This window comes from Lactuca virosa, chromosome 6, assembly GCF_052849685.1.
Source record: "Lactuca virosa cultivar CGN04683 chromosome 6, Lactuca_virosa_CGN04683_v6, whole genome shotgun sequence".
Lineage (NCBI taxonomy): Eukaryota > Viridiplantae > Streptophyta > Magnoliopsida > Asterales > Asteraceae > Lactuca > Lactuca virosa.
In genome coordinates, this window is record NC_136431.1 from 173,254,494 (window position 1) to 173,278,675 (window position 24,182).

The 24,182-nt window shown below is 37.6% G+C and overlaps 3 protein-coding genes across 3 annotated transcripts; 2 read left to right on the plus strand and 1 right to left on the minus strand.

Moving 5' to 3' along the window:
• The first annotated feature begins 15,306 nt into the window (after positions 1 to 15,306).
• LOC145122076 (uncharacterized) lies at positions 15,307 to 15,684 on the plus strand. The gene has a single exon (XM_079057744.1). It carries the CDS (start codon positions 15,307 to 15,309, stop codon positions 15,682 to 15,684), a length of 378 nt encoding a protein of 125 aa, XP_078913870.1.
• Positions 15,685 to 16,344: 660 nt separating this feature from the next.
• Positions 16,345 to 18,461, plus strand: LOC145122077 (uncharacterized). Its single transcript, XM_079057745.1, has 4 exons — positions 16,345 to 16,497; positions 16,589 to 17,219; positions 17,283 to 17,343; positions 18,200 to 18,461. The coding sequence occupies exons 1-4, from the start codon at positions 16,345 to 16,347 to the stop codon at positions 18,459 to 18,461; spliced, it is 1,107 nt and encodes a 368-aa protein (XP_078913871.1).
• A 75-nt stretch (positions 18,462 to 18,536) lies between these two features.
• Positions 18,537 to 21,022, minus strand: LOC145122078 (uncharacterized). Its single transcript, XM_079057746.1, has 8 exons — positions 20,870 to 21,022; positions 20,148 to 20,778; positions 19,696 to 20,072; positions 19,299 to 19,364; positions 19,108 to 19,173; positions 18,918 to 18,983; positions 18,730 to 18,795; positions 18,537 to 18,611 (listed from the first exon to the last, which is right to left on the minus strand). The coding sequence occupies exons 1-8, from the start codon at positions 21,020 to 21,022 to the stop codon at positions 18,537 to 18,539; spliced, it is 1,500 nt and encodes a 499-aa protein (XP_078913872.1).
• Positions 21,023 to 24,182: the final 3,160 nt, after the last annotated feature.

A 24,182-nucleotide genomic window follows, 5' to 3' on the forward strand; every position in this document is an offset into this window, starting at 1 on the left:
AACGATGATGAAGATGTTGATAATCCACCATTGTTTGATTCTAGAAAATAAATACAAATCGTGAAGGAGGTTATAATTTTTTATTTGTATATTAAACTTTTTATTTTATTAAAGTATATTAAAAAAAATTAATATTTTTTTTGTAGAAGAAGAAGAAAAAGAAGGTTGTTGCTAGCGAGATTGTGGATGTGGAAAATCATATACCCGGGCCTCCTGTTGTGAAAGAAAGTCGCCCGGTTAGGCAATTGAAACCTTCTCAATATCTAAGCTCCCCATATGTTTCGGTAAGTAGGTTAAAAATCATATTTACTATAATTTTATTACTATATGGATAGTTATTGACTACGTATATAATGTAGGTTCAAAATGCCCCCAGATGATATCGTACAGGTGGGGTAATACACAACGAACCACCACCCCCCCTCCCCCCCGGTATTTGTCAGCGATCCCCTGACACTTTTATTGGAGCCGTATGTGAATCCAGGTTGTAACGCCCCTGCTCTATACATGGGAAACTAACCGGCTGTTTTTTTAAAACATTGGTGATACAATGAAAAAATGGAAGCAAAGTTTTGGGATTTGCTTTTTTATGCAAGTGAATTGGGATTTTTAGATGAATCGGTATGAAGACATTCCTTTATATTTAAAATTTAAATAATTTAATAAGCTACTTATGTTTAAATTAAATTTAAATGCAGCATGTTGACATATGGGGAAAGCTTTTGAATGAGCGGAGACCGAACGATGGTCGATGGACAATCATGCCATCGTCATTTTTTGGTGCATTTGAGATGTTCCGGTGGGCAGGAAGTGCAATGAGAAATCCGTTTGACCCATTGGATGAATGTAAATATTGGCTAGAAGTTGATCGTGTAAGTAAAGAAATAAAATATATATTATCAGTCACTTTAATTGTCATATTACACTAATTAAACGTTGTAATTAATTGCAACGGTTGTCTGTTAAAACAGGTTTGTTTTCCAATATGAATCAACCCACATCATTGGGTACTTGGCGAGTTATGGATGGACACACTGTCGTTGAATTTGTACGACAGCTTCCGATTATTTGGCAGCGTAATGATTATTGATTTTGTGCGGTTTGAAGGGCTTATGGACCGCATTCTGCTGGAAATCGGCTATTGGAACCACATGGGTTTGCCTGTTCAGAAAGCATCCATCACTGTTACGGATGTTACGGACGTGCCCCAACAAGAAGGGTTGTTTGGAGAGTGCGGTGTATTTATGCTGATGTTCATGGAGCAGCTTGTTTCAGGTCGACCGATTGGTATACCGATGGCACCTTTGTTGCCGCTACTCAGTTTCGCTATAGGATGGCCATGATATATTATGGATCTTCTACACAGGCGATTTTTAGTTAGTCCGAGTTGTATGTTTTAAGTGACATTCAATGTGTATTGTTTCATGACGATTGGTTAAGAAAATGTCCCCTAATTATTAAACATAAACAAACTATCAAGAGAATAGTACATATTATATAGATTAATCATATCAAACAAGCAAATATAAAACTTAATACATAGCTAAACTCATAAATAATGCATAAACTTACTACTTGATTAATCAATAATTATTAAATTCAAACATCTGGAAAATTATTTGGAAATTTTGCTTTTTCTTGAATCACCCAGTCGTAATTTTTTGTATGTTTTTGAGAATCTTTTTCATTTTAACCTCTTCTTTGTTGGCGTAGTCTATTGCATCTCGTACCCAAACCCTTGCAGTTTTTATGTCGCGCTCATTGTCTTGAACAGACCTCATTTTAGACCAAATATCGGCTTGTAAGTTATCCAACTGTTTCCTATCTTCTTCAACGCCTTTAATCTCGTTCTTGATCTCTTCTCATTTTATTAACATTTGCAATCGCTTCTCTTGTGGCATCAACCACCATTTTTCTTGAGAGGTGGACATGATTGTATGTGTATGAGGGTTATAGATTAACCACCAATATATGATTTGTAAATCTCAGACGCATACATTTAAGTCTCTATATATAATTGACAATTTAACTACTTTTTTTATAGGTTTTGACTACTGTCAAATAGCTTTTGACTACTATATTAGGTGTTGTCATATTGTACCAAGACATTATTCTAATTTGACTACATTCTTATAGGATTTGACTACTGTCTACTAGCCATTGGCTACTACCTCATGTGTAGTCTTATCGTACAGTGAAGATTCGACACATGATTGTTATTTGACTACTTTTTTTATAGGTTTTGACTACTATCTATTAGTGTTTGACTACTATTTTATTCGATTGACTATTTTTTATAGGTTTTGACTACTGTCTATTAGTGTTTGACTACTATTTTATTCGATTGACTATTTTTTATAGGTTTTGACTACTATCTTATAGCCATTGACTATTATCTAATGTCATATTTAATGTAAATTTGTTATCAATTCAGAAATCAAAGAAACAATAAAAAAAATTGTAGTGTGAAAATGACAGAAAGATCAAAGGAGATGAAAAGGATCCTGACAAAATTTAATTGGCCATCTACGTCCAACAATAAGGCTCCTTTGGAGTCAAATTCCAATAACGTTTCAACCAACCCCCTCCCCACGTCGATCTTCATATATTAGGGGAGAAGATGGATGAGGAAGTGAAAAAAGTGTTGTTACAAAGAGAAGCTGAAGTGGATAAGGCTTTTGAAGATTATCGTTTCAAACGAAACCTTCAAGACAACTACTGGGATGATATTGACCGTAAAAGGAATTGGATTATAAGTACTAGGCACGAAATCCAATCTGTCGAGAGTTCGATCCGCTTTAGTTCGTGAGTACTATTTGGAGAAAAAAAGGAAGTCCTTGCTATGAAAAAAGAGTATCCTAACGAGTTTCCGATGTGGGAAGAAGATGAGTAGTATTTTAATAATTTGCTTGTTTGTTGAAGTAATTATAAGGTAGAGTATATGTCTATGTATGTCTTTTATTTGTAATTTTTAGGTAATATATCTGTATCTTTGCTTTTTAGTAGTGGTTGGTTAGGAAAAAAATAATCTGTAAGAGTATTTGGTTTACCTATGTTTAGTAATCTAATTATGTTAATGTCAAATAATTGTAGTTGAATGAGTAATGTATTGTAAACTAGATACGTATGATGTGTTTAATATCAATTAATTGTATTTTAATGAGTAATTTATTTCCAACAGTAACCTAGATACCTATGATGTGTATTAATGTCAAATAATTTATTTCACAGAATAGTCTGTACTATATGCACCCTATAAGATTCTTTAATTGTCTATATAACAATTCTGCCATATGACATTAGTTTGTATCATAAAGGATGGATCCTATTTTACCACTAACCAGACCAAAAAAAATGTAAAATTAAAAATGTTACAAGTGAAACGAGATGTGAAACACTTTCATAGAATTCATAGCGAGATCATGTTTGTTTTATCTGAAGAAATAAATATATGATATTCCAGAAATAAATATATGATATTCCAGAAATCATGTTTGTTTTATCTGTTACTCAACGCAATGTTTCTGTCCGGTAAACGAAATCAGAAAAAAGAATAAATTACAACTTGTACAAAACAATATTAAAAGGATAGCACAACAAGTTACCATAGATGGAAACTCAAACCATTACAAATAATAACATACATTACATTATGAAATGAGTCGAGGTTATTACCGGACAAAAAAAGATGTAAAATTAAAAATGTTACAAGTCAAACGACATGTCTGCTAATTTTGACAATATTATTTGTAAACAACATCTGTTCTACAGTTAAACGAAATCAGAAAAAAATATATTACAACTTGTACAAAACAATATGAAAAGGATAGCACAACAAGTTACCGTAGATGGAAACATAAACCATTACAAACAATAATATACATTACATTTTACATTTTACAACTTGTAGACAACAACACAAAAAAAGAAAATCCAACTACAAAGTAACGCTATCTTCTAGTATAGTATTTTATTTTGAAGCTTCTTGTTCGATCGAGCTAAGTTAGAAATTATCAACGAATTATTGTCTTTTGCATCATCCACCCAACAAATAAACCCAGACTGTGGTGGCTGATAAATAAATATAAAAAAAAATTATGTATATTGTGTAAATATTCACTAAAAAATTATAATATAAATACTTATAGGACAACCTAAATACCTCTTTAGGACAATCATAAAATAACCGTCCAGGGTTGTTGGTAGTTCTTGAGGTCCTTATGTAACGCCCGGGTTTCGGGGCTAAGCATTTTTAGACGATATAGTAGTCTAGACCAACTATTGTAACTCTTTTTGATGTAATAAAGATGAAATATTTGAATACTATGTGAATTATGTGTATTTGTGTGCTTATTATTTAATTATAAATGTATAATTAATAAAGAATAAAAATAAGCGTCAAAATTAAAGTGTGAGATAAGCCCAATATCTTTATATAAAGTTGTAGTGGTCGAAACAAGGATTCTGGGGATATAAAGAACGCTGAAATCCGAGTTATAAAGAAGAAGTTATGACCCGTCAAAGTTTCGTGATGGAACCGGCACGACACCGGGAAGCGTAAATAGTGAATTTACGATAGAACGACTTTTAGCCTTATCAATCTAAACAAAAGTTGTAGAAAACGTTAAACCGAGAGCGTCCATAAAACGAACGCCCAAATCTGACTTCGTATGAGGAAGTTATGATTTTTCGAACTTTCGGCTTAGCAGTGTACAGCCCGAAGTTCGAATATTAGATCGAGCGGTTTTTAGCCGACACAACCTAAACGAGAATCGAAGATCTCGTTAATAGTAGCATAATGATGTAAAGACAGAATTAGCGGACGTAGTCTAAACGAAAGTTGTAGAGCGGTTTTTAATGGACCAATCCTATCCCCGCCTGTTAAAAATATAACTTTTAAAATAAATTCAAAATTAGCCGACGTAGTCTAAACGAAAGTTGTAGACTAGGTTCCCGCCTACGCGTGGATATAAAGAACGTCAAAAACAGAGCTCGTATGCGAAAGATACGAATTTTAGAAGTTAAGGAGGCAATTTGCGAAGCTGATGCATGGATCGATGACGTGGCCTAAGTCCCAGCCGTCCGATGAGCTCGCTATAAATAGAGGGCCGAGGCTGCTTTCTTTCTCACACCAAAAATCACTTCTCTCTCTAATTTCTTTCTCTCTCTAAAGCCCCAAACCCCTCCTAAAGCCTAGGTAAACCCCCTAGCTCCCGAAGGAAGCCCCGAGGCTCCCAGAGTCCCGAGAAAAAGGGTCTTTCGGTTCGGAAACGCTGCTCCGAGCAAAGCCCGGTTTTCTTTAAAATCCGCTGTAAGTGAGCTACGCCTACACTATTTTTAATATAGCTTTTAAATAATTTTAGTAATGTTATTAGGTCCCTAAAATAATTATTTGGGCTATTATTATGAGTTATATTGAGTGTTATTTAACGCTTAAATAATAATAATAATAGCTAGACTATTAATTAGTCGCGGTTAACGTTAAAACTAAACCCTAGTGGTATTGATACTAGGTTTTGGTCAAGGAAAAATTGTTTTGAGATAACGAAGCGCTGTCCGAGTATCCAGTCACCACCTTCTCAGATGAGTGCATAGTCCCTTTCATCTTACACACAAATATGAAATATTTATTATAAACTACGTGTTATGTGTGCATATTATCTGAATACTTGCTGTCAATGTTGATGAAAGATTTTTATACATTTTTTAAATGTTTTAAACCGTATATGTATTTTATATCTACAAAATGTTGGGGTAAAACATGGGTAGATGTAATAAGACGATGTGTGATAAAATGATGAGAGGCCTCGATGTTGTTGGTGATCCAGTCATCTAGCGGAGTATAGATGACGACCACGGACTCTTCTAGACAGTCCAGTGGAACGCTAGCAGGCTCGCAACCTGTAGGTGTTTGTGAACGATGTGTTCACCGGTGTACTCCATCCCCCTCATGGTTGCCTTTAGGACATTTATTGCTGAGGAACCCCCTTAGTAATGGTGTCCATCCCGATGATGATCCTTAGTCTAGGTCCCTTATGATAGGTGTTTAGGGACGTAATGTGAGGATAACGGGAACGGGTAATCGGGTTATTGTTGGTTGATGAATTTAATAAATTTATTTATTGTGGGTTGAAAACCCTATGTGCTCACCAGGCTCCCAAGCCCGAGCCACTCAGTTTCATGTATTACAGGTAGTGGCGCTCGAGCATAGATGCGATGTTTTGGATGAGGGATTACGGATATAGGCCTGTAGATATGAAATAATGTAGTAAGGCTTATATTGTACTGTTTATGCATTTAATCCATATCGAACATGACATCCCGAGTCTTTTAATGAAATACATTTCTTTGGAAATGCTTTTGATAAATCTTTATCATATTTTGTTTTTGGGACAAATTCCGCAACACTTTTATTTAAAATGTTACTCTGATTTTCAAACAAGCATAAACAAAATCGGTCTTTTCGGGCCGTGAAAATGGGAATGTCACAGTTTGTATCAGAGCATTAGTTTAAGCGAACTAGGAATTTGTAGGATTTCTAGACTTAAACTTAGAATGCTAAGCGATGATTGTGAGGTGTGAGCACTAGCTTATTTTAGGAATTATGCCTAAAATGCTTTTATGTGCTAAATGCTTTGTGCCTGATATGCTGTTATTTGTTCGGATCTATGTCTGTTGACGACCGGATCTGGAAACCTTATGTGTTTAGGACTCTAAACGTACGACTACGATATTAGAACTAGCATGTAAACGTTTCGGAGTAATAAGGACGGTTTAAATGACTATCCTAAATAAAGATCTAAATTCACCTTATTCAGTGTATAGATCAAAATGGCAAGAATCCACAGTGGAGCCGGAAATGCAAATGGGAACAGAAACCAACCCCCAGTGATTGAGCAAATTCTGGTTGTGGTAGCCGCTGCTGAGCCAATACCGATGGCCGGAGTACAAGCGATGATCCAGGCGATGTTGGATCGTCAAATGGAGGAAACCTGACGTTTACTCCAACAGAATCAAGAGGAAGCTACAATACTGGCCGAACAACCCGATCTGAATGATGGGCCGTCTGAAGGAGGAAACTACAGTGGGACTGTTGGTCAAGTCAACCCACCGATAGTTAGACAAAACAACCAGGATGGAGGAAATGACGGATATGGATGCAAATACAAGGATTTCATGGCATCCAAACCACCGTGTCTATCTGGAAACCCGCCACCGGTGGAAGTCATGAACTGGATCTCCGAGATGGAGATAATGTTTGAGAGTTACGAGTGCAGCAACAGGCAGAAGACCGCTCTTGCGGTTCCTCTGTTAAAATCTGGAGTACTAAGCTGGTGGAAGCTACTAGCTGATTCAATGCCCAAGGGTGAAGCTAGTAAGATGTCTTCGGAGGATTTTCTGGTACAGCTTAAAATGCAATACTGCTCTGAGCAAGATCTACTGGAAATCAACAATGAGTTCCAGAATCTGAAGAAGGGAAGAATGAGTGTTACTGAATACGGTGCAAGCTTTACAGAGAAAATGAAGCTTGTTCCTCACCTCGTCCCAACTGAACTCTCCAAGGTTAACAAGTTTTCCCTCGGATTACCAGCGCACTTCGGTCCAATGGTCAAGCAAACAACCACTCTGAAAGCCGCCATCTAGGCTGCTAAGATTGTGGAGACCCAGATACGAGAGAAGGGTCTAGAGAGAGCAGAGGTGGGAGAGAACAAGAAATTTGATGGGTCGTCGAAATTCAGCAAGAAAAGCAAGTTCTCAAGGTCTGGTACGCAGAAGTCTGGAGGAGGTGAAGCCAAATGGTGCGACATGTGCAAGAAGAAGCACCAGGGGAAATGTGACGGAGGAGTCACCTGTTTCAAGTGTGGAAAGCCCGGACACTATGCCAACGAGTGCACGTTCACTAAGAAGGTCTGTTATGAGTGCAACGAGGAAGGGCACATTTCGAGGGACTGCCCTAAGAAGAAGGAGGCAGGAAGACCCAACATTCCACCAAAGCCGAAGGCGAGATCCTTCCAGATGACGCTCGAGGCTGCGAAAGAGGCAGCAGACGTCGCTTCAGGTACCTTACTTGTAAATGGTTTGCCTGCCAATATACTATTTGATTCCGAAGCCAACTACTCCTTTGTGTCGCATAAATTTGGTGGGAAATTAGCATTGCCTATAGAAAAACTTGATAATGCCCTAATTGTGGAAGTTGCCAGTGGCAAATTCGTACCTGTAAGTAATCGTATTAAGAACATCGTCATCGACCTAAATGGAAACGAATTCCACGAAGAGCTGTTGCCCATAGAGTTGAACGGTTTTGATATCGTTTTGGGAATGGATTGGCTTAGCGCCAACGACGCCGAGATACAATGCCGAAAGAAGATAGTAAGGGTAAACCCACCTGGAAAAGAGTCATTTATGGTGTACAGGGACAAACACATAGTAAATTCTGGAATCATCTCCCAGATGAAAGCCAGGAAATGTTTGTCTAAGGGATGTGCATCGTACTTGGCATTCGTGATCGTTGCAAAGAAGGAGAAAAAGGAGGTGCAGAATATACCGGTCGTGTATGATTATCCTGAAGTCTTTCCCGAAGATCTTCCTGGATTACCACCTGATAGACAAGTGGAGTTTTGGATAGACTTGTTACCAGGTACAACACCGATAGAAAAGGCACCGTATCGATTAGCGCCGACGGAGATGAAGGAGCTCATGACGCAACTTCAGGAGTTGTTGGACAACGGTTTCATTCGACCTAGTTCATCACCTGGGGGAGCTCCGGTGCTATTCGTAAAGAAGAAAGACGGAAGCATGAGAATGTGTATAGAGTACAGAGAGTTGAACAAGGCAACAGTAAAGAACAAGTATCCATTGCCGAGGATTGATGACCTATTCGATCAGCTGCAAGGTTCGAGCTATTTCTCAAAGATCGATCTTAGGTCAGGATATCATCAGCTGAAAGTGAGAGAGCAGGATATCGAGAAGACTGCATTCAAAACAAGATATGGAGACTACGAGTTCTTGGTTATGTCGTTTGGACTAACCAATGCTCTAGCAGCATTCATGGATTTGATGAATAGGGTTTGTAAACCATTCCTCGATAAATCCGTGATAGTGTTCAACGACGACATTCTGATCTACTCAAGAAGCCAGGAGGAGCAAGGCAAGCATCTACGAGAAGTGTTGGAAGTATTAAAGAAGGAGAAGCTTTACGCTAAGTTCTCCAAGTGTGATTTTTGGATCTGAGAAGTCCAATTCTTGGGTCATGTGGTTAACCAGGAGGGAATAATGGTTGACCCAACAAAAATCGAAGTTGTAATGAAGTGGGAACGTCCAAAGAGTCCCACAGAGATTCGAAGCTTCCTAGGATTAGCTGGATATTACCGACGATTTATCCAAGGCTTTTCTTCGATAGCTGCTCCATTAACAACTTTGACCCATAAAGGAGCTACTTATACATGGAGCGAGAAGCACGAAGAAGCATTCGAGAAGCTAAAGAAGAAATTATGTGAAGCACCGATCCTTTCTCTACCCGATGGAGTTGAAGATTTCGCGGTATATAGCGATGCGTCGGGAGTCGGGTTGGGTTGTGTTCTGACTCAAAGAGAAAAGGTGATAGCATACGCGTCTCAACAATTGAAGGAGCATGAAAAGAACTACCCCACTCACGATTTGGAGTTGGCAGTGGTAGTTTTTGCTCTAAAGATATGGAGGCATTACGCCTACGGAACGAAGTGCAAACTTTTCACTGATCATAAGAGTCTCCAGTATCTCTTTAATCAGAAGGAGTTGAACATGAGGCAACGACGCTGGCTAGAGTTACTCAAGGACTACGACTGTGAGATACTTTACCACCCCAGTAAAGCAAATGTTGTTGCTGATGCTCTAAGTCGAAAAGTAAATATTGAAAGAAAAAGGCCAAGATCGTTGAGAATAGAAGTTGTCTCAACCATTGTGGAAAGTATAAAGAAAGCTCAAGAAGAAGCTACAGAGAAGAATGACCGAAAAGAAGAACGTTTGGGAAAAACGTTGGTGTTCGGTACAAACCGTCAAAGACTGAAGGTATTCCAAGATCGGATTTGGGTACCTAAGACGGGAGGAATAAGAGATCTTCTGATGGAAGAAACTCACAAGACCATGTACTCGATTCATCCAGGTAGCACTAAAATGTATAGGGACCTAAAACCCTACTACTGGTGGCCGACGATGAAGCTCGATGTTGCAAAGTATGTGAACGAGGGTGTGACTTGTGCAAGAGTTAAGGCACAACATCAGAAACCCTATGGGAGTTTAGAACCTTTACCTGTACCCATGGGTAAATAGGAAGACATCACCATGGATTTTGTGACTAAACTGCCCAGGACGAAGAATGGTCACGACATGATTTGGGTAGTCGTGGATCGTTTCACTAAGAGTGCACACTTCATAGCAGCCAACGAGAGGTGGTCTATGGATAAGCTTGCAAATTCTTACGTGAAGGAAATTGTGAGACTTCACGGTGTTCCTCTAATGATTGTATCCGATCGTGATAGTCGTTTCACGTCGAGGTTTTGGAGGAGTCTACAAGAGGAACTGGGTACGAAGTTGTGTCTGAGTACAGCTTACCAACCGCAGACTGATGGTCAGAGCGAAAGGACGATTCAAACGCTTAAAGATATGCTGAGAGCATGTACCCTTGAGTTCCAAGGTAACTGGGATGAGCACTTACCTCTTGTAGAATTTTCCTACAACAACAGCTTCCTCTCGAGCATCAAAATGGCACCCTATCAAGCCTTATACGGACAAAAGTGTCGTATGCCGTCTTGTTGGCTTGAGGCCGGAGAAAAGCAATTTATGGGCCCTGAGATAGTCCATGAGACTGCTAAGAAGCTGAAGGTAATTAGGGAAAGAATGTTAGCAGCTCAGGATCATCAGAAGAGCTATGCTGACAAGAAAAGACGACCGATGACCTTCAAAGTTGGGGACTCGGTTTTGCTTAAAGTCTCACCGTGGAAGGGACTTATAAGATTCGGGAAACGAGGAAAGCTAAGTCCAAGGTTTATTGGACCGTTCAAAGTTCTTCAGAAGATTGGGAACCAAGCTTACAAGCTGGAATTGCCTGAAGAACTCGATGGTATTCATAACACCTTCCATGTGTGTTATTTAAGGAAGTTCACAGGAGAAGTTCCCGATATAATTCCAATCTCAGATTTAAGAATGGATGAAAACAAGAGGCTGATTGAAGAGCCCGAGACAATTGTTGACCGTAAGACTAAGAAGTTACGACGCAAGATGGTCGACTTAGTGCTACTCCGATGGAAACATTCGAATGGGCCGAATCTCACTTGGGAAACAGAGAGTGACATGATAAGTCGCTATCCACATCTGTTTGCTGATGCATGATTCCGGGACGGAATCATCCTAAGGGGGAGAGAATTGTAATGCCCGGGTTTCGGGGCTAAGCATTTTTAGACGATATATTAGTCTAGGCCAACTATGGTGACTCTTTTTGATGTAATAAAGATGAAATATTTGAATACTATGTGAATTATGTGTATTTGTGTGCTTATTATTTAATTATAAATGTATAATTAATAAAGAATAAAAATAAGCGTCAAAATTAAAGTGTGCGATAAGCCCAATATCTTTATATAAAGTTGTAGTGGTCGAAACAAGGATTCCGGGGATATAAAGAACGCCGAAATCCGAGTTATAACGAAGAAGTTATGACCCGTCGAAGTTTCGTGATGGAACCGGCACGACACCGGGAAGCGTAAATAGTGAATTTACGATAGAACGACTTTTAGCCTTAGCAATCTAAACAAAAGTTGTAGAAAACGTTAAACCGAGAGCGTCCATAAAAAGAACGCCCAAATCTGACTTCGTATGAGGAAATTATGATTTTTCGAAGTTTCGGCTTAGCAGTGTACAGCCCGAAGTTCGAATATTAGATCGAGCGGTTTTTAGCTGACATAACCTAAACAAGAATCTAAGATCTCGTTAATAGTAGTATAACGATGAAAAGACAGACGAAAACGGACGTCAGATGAATAAGTTATGAATTTTTAACGGACCAATCCTGTCCCGGCCTGTTAAAAATATAACTTTTAAAATAAATTCAAAATTAGCCGACGTAGTCTAAACGAAAGTTGTAGAACACGTTCCCGCCTACGTGTGGATATAAAGAACGTCAAAAACAGAGCTCGTATGCGAAAGATACGGATTTTAGAAGTTAAGGAGGCAATTTTCGATGCTGATGCATGGATCGATGACGTGGCCTAAGTCCCAGCCGTCCGACGAGCTCGCTTCGGATTGCGACACGCCACCCTCGCATTACGCCCCGCGTCCGAAATGAAGTACGCCCAGCGTACTTCGGCCTTGTGTGGTCCGAGGAGTGAACGCGTAGCACCACCGAAACTGCAATACGTGGAGACCTTATCCGAACTTACGCCCAACGTAAGGCTTCGGTACGCCCAGCGTAAGTCCGAAGTCTGGGCTATAAATAGAGGGCCGAGGCTGCTTTCTTTCTCACACCAAAAATCACTTCTCTCTCTAATTTCTTTCTCTCTCTAAAGCCCCAAACCCATCCTAAAGCCTAGGTAAACCCCCTAGCACCCGAAGGAAGCCCCGAGGCTCCCGGAGTCCCGAGAAAAAGGGTCTTTCGGTTCGGAAACGCTGCTCCGAGCAAAGCCCGATTTTCTTTAAAATCCGCTGTAAGTGAGCTACGCCTACACTATTTTTAATATAGCTTTTAAATAATTATAGTAATGTTATTAGGTCCCTAAAATAATTATTTGGGCTATTATTATAAGTTATATTGAGTGTTATTTAACGCTTACATAATAATAATAATAGCTAGACTATTAATTAGTCACGGTTAACGTTAAAACTAAACCCTAGTGGTATTGATACTAGGTTTTGGTCAAGGAAAAATTGTTTTGAGATAACGAAGCGCTGTCTGAGTATCCAGTCACCACCTTCTCAGGTGATTGCATAGTCCCTTTCATCTTACACATAGATATGAAGTATTTATTATAAACTACGTGTTATGTGTGCATATTATCTGAATACTTTCTGTCTATGCTGATGAAAGATTTTTATACATGTTTTAAATGTTTTAAACTGTATATGTATTTTATATCTACAAAATGTTGGGGTAAAACATGGGTAGATGTAATAAGACGATGTGTGATAAAATGATGAGAGGCCTCGATGTTGTTGGTGATCCAGTCATCTAGCGGAGTATAGATGATGACCACAGACTCTTCTAGACAGTCCAGTGGAACGCTAGCAGGCTCACAACCTGTAGGTGTTTGTGAACGATGTGTTCACCGGTGTACTCCATCCCCCTCATGGTTGCCTTTAGGACATTTATTGCTGAGGGACCCCCTTAGCAGTGGTGTCCATCCCGATGATGATCCTTAGTCTAGGTCCCTTATGATAGGTGTTTAGGGACGTAATGTGAGGATAACGGGAACGGGTAATGGGGTTATTGTTGGTTGATGAATTTAATAAATTTATTTATTGTGGGTTGAAAACCCTATGTGCTCACCAGGCTCCCAAGCCTGACCCACAAGTTTCATGTATTACAGGTAGTGGCGCTTGAGCATTGATGTGATGTTTTGGATGAGGGATTACGGATATATGCCTATAGATATGAAATAATGTAGTAAGGCTTATATTGTACTGTTTATGCTTTTGATCTGTATCGAACATGACACCCCAAGTCTTTTAATGAAATACATTTCTTTGGAAATGCTTTTGATAAATCTTTATCATATTTTGTTTTTGGGACAAATTCCGCAACACTTTTATTTAAAATGTTACTCTGATTTTCAAACAAGCATAAACAAAATCGGTCTTTTCTGGCCGTGAAAATGAGGATATCACACCTTATAATACCTTGAGCCCCACAATTGCAAATTGTCATTTCTTTGGTTTATGAGAAGTAAATTTTTATTGGTGTTGATAGGTAAATATATCATCAATTATATACTGCCATTAGACTACTATTTTATAAGTATTGACTATTAGTTTATGTGTTGTCTTATCGTACAGTGAATTTCGGATATATGATTGTAATTTGAGTACTGTGTAATAGGTATTGACTATTGTCTACTAGCATTTGACTACTAGTTTCCGTGTTGTCTTATCGTACAGTGAATTTCAGACACATGATTGTAATTTGACTACTATTTTATAAGTATTGACTACTATGTACTGGCATTTAACATTATTTAACTACTGTTTTACATACTTTGACTACTTTCTACCCTGCATAATGTATTCTTATTTCGAACTAACTACTCTAAAAATGAATAATTACCCCTGCATTCAATTTTAAATTAAATCCATTTATAGTGGACACCTTATTCATTGACATACCAATTGGCAAAATGAGTGGATTCAATGAGGTATACAAAAAAAGTTTTTCGAACCTACCAATATTCTTTCATAATCTGGAAAGAAAAAATCATAAATCTTTCACAATCATTAAGAAAGATTTGAGAGACCAGTTTCAATTTTGTTTTGTCGCATTGGGATGCGTGGTATGTCTTTCTATATACTAAGTAATTATTTATTTCAAGTTCATATTTGCCTAATGTTGGTATCGTTTCTTACAGACTACTACCTTTCTCACATCCATGATACCAACAATATTTGTTGGTCATGTACCCCTTCTTGGGGCCAACATAACGACAATGTATGTTGCTTTTGTTTTGGATGGTAATCATGAACCCATGATCATAGCATTCGCTTTGGGATGCATAGACTGTGGCGAGGCTTGGATTTGGTTCATGACAAGGTTACAAGCATGCTTAGATGACACTATTGAAGTTGGTTTCATAAGCCATATGTGTGATTCCATAGACTATGCCATTCAGTGGGTATACCCAGATTCATATCATGGGTATTGTTGTAAAAATATAGCCGATAAAGTTAGGGCTTCCACAGGAAGTACCGTTGTGGAACAATTGTTCTGGAAGACATGTAAAAGTTATAGTGTGTCTGAATTTTATGTTTGTTTGAACAAATTAACAAATGAGGTTAATGGGAATGATCTTTGCTGGCTTGAAAATATTGCAATTGCAAAATGGGCTCGAGCCTTTTTTTGTAAAGTCTGTTTCAATGTGAAATATATCAGCATTCCGATTGGATTGAATTGGCTAACAACAAACACGCATGAGTTACCAATAACGTCAATCATTGAAGTGGTCCATCAGTCGATACAAACAGTGTACGGCTATCGAGCTGCATTTGGATGTAATAGATATTTGTTATTTAACTTTTACCTTAATATACCCCCTATTTGATTGTAACTCAAATAATTTCACAGAGGGAATGCATGGTCATCTTACCCCTTATGCACAACACGTGCTTGAAAGAAGAATGAACCAGTCTAATGGTTATGAGGTTACACAAATTGGTAGTGACAAATTTGAAGTGAGTTTAAATTTAACCATAGGAACGGTACAAGTTGAACGTGGTATTTGTACTTGCGGCAAATGGCAAAAATGCGGCATACCGTGTGAACATGGTATAGCATCGCTAAAAAGGCTTACAATTGAAGAAATACAACAATTGGTAAATTATAAGTTGACTTCTACGGTGTATCGAAATGCATTCCAAGCTGAGGCGGTTAATCCTATTCCAATCCTTCTGCATTGGGAAATACCAGTTGAAAATATGGTCGTCTTACCACCATTTGCACGTTACTAATATGTTAAGTTATCTTTATTATTAATGTTATGTTTATTTGTAATTCTAATTTCCTTTCAGTTTTTATGTTATCTTTATTATTAATGTTATGTTTATTTGTAATTCAAATTTCCATTCAGTTTTATGTTATGTTTATTAGTAATGTTATGTTTACTGGTAATTCTAATTTCCTTTTAGTTTTATGTTATGTTAATTAGTAACGTTATGTTTATTTGTAATTCTAATTTCTTTTCAAATCCGGATATTTTCTGACGACCAACTATGTACAAAGAACGTAACCAACATATAAAACATGAAAATCAGACTTAAAAACATACTTTTATGGTAAGCTAAAAACGGAAACTTATGTTATTTAATGTCGTAAGCATGATTATAATTTGACTACTGTGTTACAGGCATTGACTACTGTCTACTAGCATTTGACTACTAGTTTATGTCTTGTCTTATCGTACAGTGAATTTCGGACAGATCATTGTAATTTGACTACCGTGTTACAGCCATTAACTACTGTCTACTAGCATTTGACTACCACTACTGTGTTATAGCCATTGACTACTGTTTACTAGCATTTGATTACTACTTTATTCCTTTTAATAGCTTTTGAAGTGATTTATGGAAAGACTTATCACTAAATTAGTGTTTAAGTCGTCAACTTTAAAGATGAGTTTCTCATACAATGACCATGAAGAAAGCTTTACCAACTTGCCTGTTTACCTCCACAACATTCAACGTACAAATCCCCATAGTTACACTTTCATCAAAACCGATGTTTTGAATCGGTTTGAATTATGTTTTGTCGCTATTCGATGTGTGGTAATGTACTTTCGATGTGTTTATTTTTTGTGCTAAAAAGATTTAAATTTGTTTGAAAACTAATAATTGTGTTGTACTAACTATGAAATAGATCAACACATTCTTAGGATGCATGCTTCCGGTCATCTTCATAGGCAGTTTTCGTATTCGAGGAGAGTATCTTAATTCAATGTTCGTAGCAGTTTCTATGGATGGAAACAACAACACTATGCCAATAGCATTTGGTATCGGGGTGGCAAATAATGTTAACTCCTGCACTTGGTTCCTTATGAGGTTGAAGGATGCTATCGGAGAGGGTAGGGAAGTTGCGTTCATAACCAATATGGACGATACCATTTCTTCTTTTGTGGGTCAGGTATTCCCTGAGGCTTATCATGGTTATTCGTCTAAGGGTGTTTTGATTTACTATCACTTAAGAATTGGTCAAAGCACAAATTTAGACTACTTGTTCTTCCGTGCATGCAAAGCATATACCACACAAGATTTTGAAAAATCATTTTCTAAGTTAAGTCATGCTGCACGTGAGGTTCTTGCCAACATCAGAAAAACGAAATGGGCACGGGCCTATTTCCCAAATATACGTTGGAATGTACTAAACATTAATATTCCAGAATTCCTATTGGTGTTATCGGTTAGTCAACGCAATGTACCGATAATAACGCTAATTGATGCAATTGTTCAATACATCCAACAGACGTTTGCAGAACGCAGTGTCGTGGGAGGTAATTTAGAAAGTTTTTATAAACCATTATAATATCCATATTGACTATCCTTTTACTTTTCAGGGATGTTGAACACCGTATTCACCCCTTACACAGAGATGGTCCTTCATAGGAGGATGCAAAAGTCTCTACGATAGAAAGCAACTAAAATTCCACCTGAGATCCCGTCTCCGTTCCCATCTGATATTTTCCAAGTATTTGATCTACAAAGAACGTGTGTTGTAGATCTTAATCGACACACATGTTCTTGTGGGAAATGGCGCAGTCTGGGTATAACATGTGGTCATGCTATTGCTGCAGCATGTTATACAAAAAACACGGAATTAACCGATATGGTTCAAATATATTATCTTGCGGATGTGTTTCGAACTACATACCAGACTAGAAATGTGAACGTTGTTCCCCCTGCATCATCAGAATGGGAAATACCAGAGCCGTTGATGGTCGTTTTAATCCTTATGTAATTCTATTTTACTATTATTTGCTAATAGTTTTCTTTTAAATCGATGTGGAGTAACCTGAGATTGTGGTTTTAATAAATGATGCAAGCGTATAATATTCGATGTGGAGTAACCTAAGATTGTGGTAATGAACATTTCCATTTCACAAAACCATACTGTTTATATTACATTAGGTGGTATAAATGAAAAAATATTTACTAAACATTATGTTGTAAAATTCAAAGAAATTGCATTTGCAACATTTACTCTTCTTTAACAATTAATAGCATCTACAATATATAGTTATTGTAAAATTAAAACAGTATATTTATGTAAGTTATACTACAATTTGACTACTCCTTCACATTATTTCACAACGGTTTCAAAAATTTTGACTACTACTTTCTAGAGTGAATAATGTTTGTCATTTCAAACAGTAAAATTGTCCTTTGAAACAGTACTTCTATGTTGGTCTCACCCTATTAATATGCAACTAACATACATCTTAAACGTGATACATTACAACATTCAAAAATTTAGAGTGAATTCATCTGAGTTCGGTGTTTGGCATTGTGAAGAAGAAGATTGCTATGTTTGTTCCGATAACAACCCAACTCCGGAAGGCCCAGATTTCCCACTCCCAGATAACATGCCTGACGACGTTTTCCAAGCTATGAAGGCCACTGAAGAAGCCAACGAAAGGGACTCTCAAATTAGTCGCACACTCAACCAATGTGCAAACGACGTAGCAGATCAAGTAATTGAAAAAGAAAAATGGATTGCTGAAACTACAAAAAAATAAAAAATAAAAGAGGCTAAGAAATGGATTCGAGAGGCAAATAGGGAGTTTAATATGCTTCAAGCTGAACGGGACCGTCTAACAGATGTTGTTAGAATTAGAGGGGATTTTATCGATCGTGAACAAAATTTGTATCCCAAACAGTTTCCTAATCTGTGGAAACCAATTTAATTATGTTGTGTTTATTATGTCGCAACTTATGTTATTTTATCGTAAGCTAAAAATAGCAACTTATGTTATTTTATGTCGTTTTTAACAGCACCAAACATACTTTGGAGGGTAAAACCAATGATGTAACGATATCGAATTTGAAATCCGGATAATTTTCGATGAAGAACTATGTAAAAACAACGAACCAACATAAAAAACTGAAAATCACACTAAAAAACATACGTTTATCATAAGCTAAAAATGACAACTTATGTTATTTTATGTCGTTTTCAACAGCACGAAGCATACTTTGGAGGGTAAAACCAATGATGTAACGATATCAGATTTGAAATCCGGATATTTTCCGACGAAGAACTATTTAAAAACAACGTAACCAACATATAAAACATGAAAATCACACTAAAAAACATACTTTTATCGTAAGCTAAAAATGTCAACTTATGTTATTTTATGTTGTTTTTAACAGCACAAAACATACTTTGGAGGATAAAACCAATGATGTAACGATATCTGATTTGAAATCCGGATATTTTCCGACGAAGAACTATGTAAAAAACAACGTAACCAACATATAAAACATGAAAATCAAACTAAAAAACATAATTTTATCGTAAGCTAAAAATGACAACTTATGTTATTTTATATCGTTTTTAACAGCACGAAGCATACTTTATAGGGTAAAACCAATGATGTAACGATATCGGATTTGAAATCCGGATATTTTCCGACGAAGAACTATGTAACAAAACGTAACCAACATAAAAAACATGAAACTCAAACTAAAAAACATAATTTTATCGTAAGCTAAAAATGACAACATATGTTATTTTATGTCGTTTTTAACAGCACAGACAAATGGAAAATATATTACAAAGACAATGACAAATACATTACAAACATAATATATTTCAAATATATTACAAAAACAATGTCAAATATATTACAAACATAATATATTAAAAATATATTACAAACAACACAGCAAATATATTACATAGTCAACGACAAATATATTACATGCATCAATATTTAAAGGGAATGAATTTTACATCGGCAATAAAACAACCATCAAAGGGTCTGGTATTTCCCATTCAGATGGTGGGGGAAGTGGGTGAACGGTTTGTGTCTGGTAGACGAGCTGAAATACATCAGCATGGTAATATACTTGAACCAAATTAACTATTTCATGCATGTTTGAATCACGTGCTGCTGCGATGGCATGACCACATGCTATACCGAGACTACTCCATTTTCCACATGAACAAGTACGACCGTTAAGGTCTACAACACAAGTTGTTTTAAAATCAAATACTTCATACATATATGTCGGCATGTGAGACGAGATCTGTTGGGGGATCTGTGTTGCTTGCCAACGAACAGACTTTTGCATCCTTCTTTGAACCACCATTTGAGCATACGGTGTTAGTACACCAGTCAAACTCCCTGAAAAATAAATATGGTTAGAAAAGGTTGTTGTACAACCTATTTAATTCTTTTATATTGCACCAGGAAATATACCTGCCATTATACTTCGTTCAACAAATGTATTTTGCATGTACCCACGAATTCCCTCGATAAGCGCTATTATCGGTACATTACGATGATTGAGTGATACTACTGAAAAATATTGAGGAACTTCCATGTTGAGTACATTCGAACGAATGTTAGGTAAATAGGCTGTTGCCCATTTCGGATGACCAATATTCGTAAGCACTTCACGAGCATCAATATGTAGCCTAGAAAAATTTTGTTCAAAAGTTGACATAGTGTAGGATTTTAATGTTATCCAGAACAAAGTTTCCATTGATCTTCCAGAGCCTACTATTGTGCGTAAATATTTGTGGATGCTCTTACAAGTGTAACCATGATAAGAATCAGTGAAAACATTATCTACGCAAGAGCCAACAACATCGTACATATTGGATATGAACGCTACTTCCTTACCCTCTCCGAGACATTCTTTTAACCTCATTAGGAACCACGTAGAAGTTACCACATTATTTTCAACCGCCGTACCAAATGCTATAGGGAAAGTCAGATTGTTCCCATCTTTCGCAACCACTACAAACATTGTTTTTAGGTAGTCCCCTCTAAGACGGACACTACCTATGTAGAGGACAGGCAAGAAACAATTTACAAATGTATGGACCTGTATTTTTTAAGAGTGCAAAGCAATTAGTTTAAATGTACAAATATTAACAAATGTAAAGCAACAAAAGAAATTTGGAAAACAAATATACCACCCATCCAATATCCAGAAAACAAGATTGGAAACGATCCATCAAATCCGTTTTGATGTGAGTGTGAGTATGCGGGTTGGTTCGCCTTAGGTTATAAAGGTAAATAGGCAAGTTGTTAAAACTTTCTTCATGGTCACTGTCAGAGAAACTCATTTCAAATCACTTGTAAGAGACAATTACCAATTACTTAGTGTGCCTAAGGTTGTGGAGGTAAGGGCCTTACCACATCCGGACACATATGTATGTAGGAGCTGTAATGGTAAGGTCCATAATGTATTGTCTTTTCGAACAATATATTTGTCGCTTCAAACAGCATCTCCGTGTAAGGTATCTGACAATTGGATACTCTTTGACATTATTCGACTACGGTTTCATAGACTTTGACTATTGCTTCGTAGCCTCCATAATGTATTGTCTTTTCGAACAGTATATTTGTCGTTTCAAACAGTATCTCCGTGTAAGGTATCTGACAATTGGACTACTCTTTCATGTTATTTGTCTACGGTTTCATAGACTTTGACTACTGCTTTGTAGCCTGCATAATGTCATGTCTTTTCGAACAATATATTTTTTGTTTCAAACAGTATCTCCGTATAAGGTATCTGACAATTGGATACTGTTTCACATTATTTGACTACGGTTTCATAGACTTTGACTACTGCTTCGTAGCCTGCATAATGTATTGTCTTTTCGAACAATATATTTGCCGTTTCAAACAGTATCTCCGTGTAAGGTATCTGACAATTGGACTACTTTCTTTCATTATTTGACTACGGTTTCATAGACTTTGACTACTGCTTTGTGGCCTGCATAATGTAGTTTCAAACAGTACTTATAGGAATCCACCTAATTGTATGTCAGTATTTTTTCTTATTTAAGTACTATAAAATTAAAACAAACTAACAAACAAATTTAAAAAATGGCCTCCAATCAAGCAACTTCTTCCAACGCAGCTGCTCCGTCCAATACTCCACATCCATGGACGATTTCTTCCATCAGAAGATCTCTGACTCCTCCTGTCTTAGGTATCTAAATCCGATCTTGGAACACCTTCAGTCCATGACTGTTTATACTGAACACCAACGTTTCGCCCAAACGTTCCTCCTTTCGGTCATTCTTTTCAGAAGCTTCTTCTTGAGCTTTCTTTATACTCTCCATAATTGTCGAGACAACTTCTATTCTCAACGCTCTTGGCCTTTTTCTTTCAAGATTGACTTTCCGACTGAGAGCATCAGCAATAACATTGGCTTTACCGGTGTGGTAAAGTATCTCGCAGTCGTAGTCCTTAAGTAATTCTATCCAACGTCTTTTCCTCATATTCAATTCTTTCTGATTAAAGAGATATTGGAGACTCTTATGATCAGTGAAAAGTTTGCACTTCGAGCCATAGAGGTAATGCCTCCATATTTTCAGAGAAAATACTACCGCTGCCAACTCCAAATCATGAGTGGGTTAGTTCTTTTCATGCTCTTTCAGCTGTCGAGACGCATATGCTATCACCTTCTCTCTTTGGGTCAAAACACAACCCAACCCAACACCAGACGTATCGCTATAGACAGCGAAGTCTTCAACTCCATCGGGTAGAGAAAGAATCGGTGCTTCACATAGTTTCTTCTTTAGCAACTCGAATGCCTCTTTGTGTTTATCACTCCAAGCATAAGTAGCTCCTTTGTGAGTCAAAGCTGTTAATGGAGTAGCGATCGAAGAAAAGCCATGGATAAACCTTCGGTAATATCCGGCTAATCCCAAAAAGCTTCGGACCTCCGTGGGACTTTTTGGTTGTTCCTACTTCATCACAGGTTCGATCTTTGCTGGATCAACCATTATTCCTTCTTGGTTGACCACGTGACCCAAGAATTTGACTTCTCAGATCCAAAAATCACATTTGGAGAACTTAGCATACAACTTCTCCTTCTTCAAGACTTCTAACACTTCGCGCAAGTGTCTGCCATGCTCCTCTTGGCTTTTCGAATAAACCAGAATGTCATCTATGAACACTATCACAGATTTATCAAGGAACGGATTACAAAATCTGTTCATTAAATCCATGAACGCTGCTGGAGCATTGGTTAGTCTAAACGACATAACCAAAAACTCGTAGTGTCCATATCGCTTTCTGAATGCAGTCTTCTCGATATCCTGCTCTCTCACCTTCAGCTGATGATATCCTGACCTTAGGTCGATCTTTGAAAAATAACTTGAACCTTGTAGTTGATCGAACAGGTCGTCAATCCTCGGCAACGGATATCTATTCTTTATCGTTGCCTTATTCAGCTCTCTGTAGTCAATGCACATTCTCTTACTCCCATCCTTTTTCTTTACAAATAGCACCGGGGCTCCCCAGGGTGAAGAACTAGGTCTAATGAAACCTTTGTCCAATAACTCCTGAAGTTGTGTCATAAGCTCTTTCATCTCGGTTGGTGCTAATCGGTACGGTGCTTTTGCTATCGGTGTGGTTCCTGGTAACAAGTTAATACAAAATTCTACTTGTCGATCAGGCGGTAGTCCAGGAAGATCTTTGGGAAAAACTTCTGGATACTCACACACGACATGAATGCTCTTCATCTCCTTTTTCTTCTTCTTTGCGTCAATCACGAATGCCAAATATGATGTACATCCTTTGGCCAAACACTTTCTGGCTTTCATTAGAGAAATGATTCCAGAATTTACCCTGCGTTTGTCCCCGTACACCATAAACGACTCTTTCCCTGGCGGGTTTACTTTTACTATCTTCTTTCGGCACAATATCTCAGCGTCATTGGCGCTAAGCCAATCCATTCCCAGCACGATGTCGAAACCATTTAGTTCGATAGGCAATAATTCCTCGTGGAACTTATTCCCATTCAGGTCGATTAAGATGTTTTTCATACGATGGCTAACAGGTACAAACTTGCCACTAGCAACTTCGACTAATAAAGCATTATCTAGTCTATCGACAGACAAAGCTAGTTTTCTACTAAATTTATGCGAAATAAAGGAGTAGTTGGCTCCAGAATCAAATAAAATTTGAGCAGGCAATTCGTTTACGAGAAAGGTACCTGAAGCGACATCGGCTTCTTCTTTAGCAGCTTCCAGTGTCATCTGAAAGGCTCTCACCTTCGGCTTTGGTGGAATGTTGGGTTTTGCTGCTTCCTTCTTTTTCGGACAATCCCTCGAGATGTGCTCCTCCTCACCACAACCATAGCAAACTTTCTTGGTAAGGGTGCATTCATTGGCATAGTGCCCTGACTTTCCATATTTGAAGCATGTGACTTCCCCATCACATTTCCCATTATGCTTCTTCTTGCATTTGTCGCACCACTTCGCTTCGCCT

Excerpts from the sequence above, each read along its gene's own strand:
- LOC145122076 (XM_079057744.1), top strand. The coding sequence starts at position 15,307 with ATGCATGGTCATCTTACCCCTTATGCACAACACGTGCTTGAAAGAAGA.
- LOC145122077 (XM_079057745.1), top strand. The coding sequence starts at position 16,345 with ATGAGTTTCTCATACAATGACCATGAAGAAAGCTTTACCAACTTGCCT. Across the intron at positions 17,220-17,282 it reads AGAACGCAGTGTCGTGGGAG|GGATGTTGAACACCGTATTC; the intron begins GTAATTTAGAAA and ends TTTACTTTTCAG. Across the intron at positions 17,344-18,199 it reads CTTCATAGGAGGATGCAAAA|AGTGAATTCATCTGAGTTCG; the intron begins GTCTCTACGATA and ends TCAAAAATTTAG.
- LOC145122078 (XM_079057746.1), bottom strand. The coding sequence starts at position 21,022 with ATGAGTTTCTCTGACAGTGACCATGAAGAAAGTTTTAACAACTTGCCT. Across the intron at positions 20,073-20,147 it reads TGAACGAAGTATAATGGCAG|GGAGTTTGACTGGTGTACTA; the intron begins GTATATTTCCTG and ends TTTATTTTTCAG. Across the intron at positions 19,365-19,695 it reads AAATACCAGACCCTTTGATG|TTCTTCGTCGGAAAATATCC; the intron begins GTTGTTTTATTG and ends TTTGTTACATAG.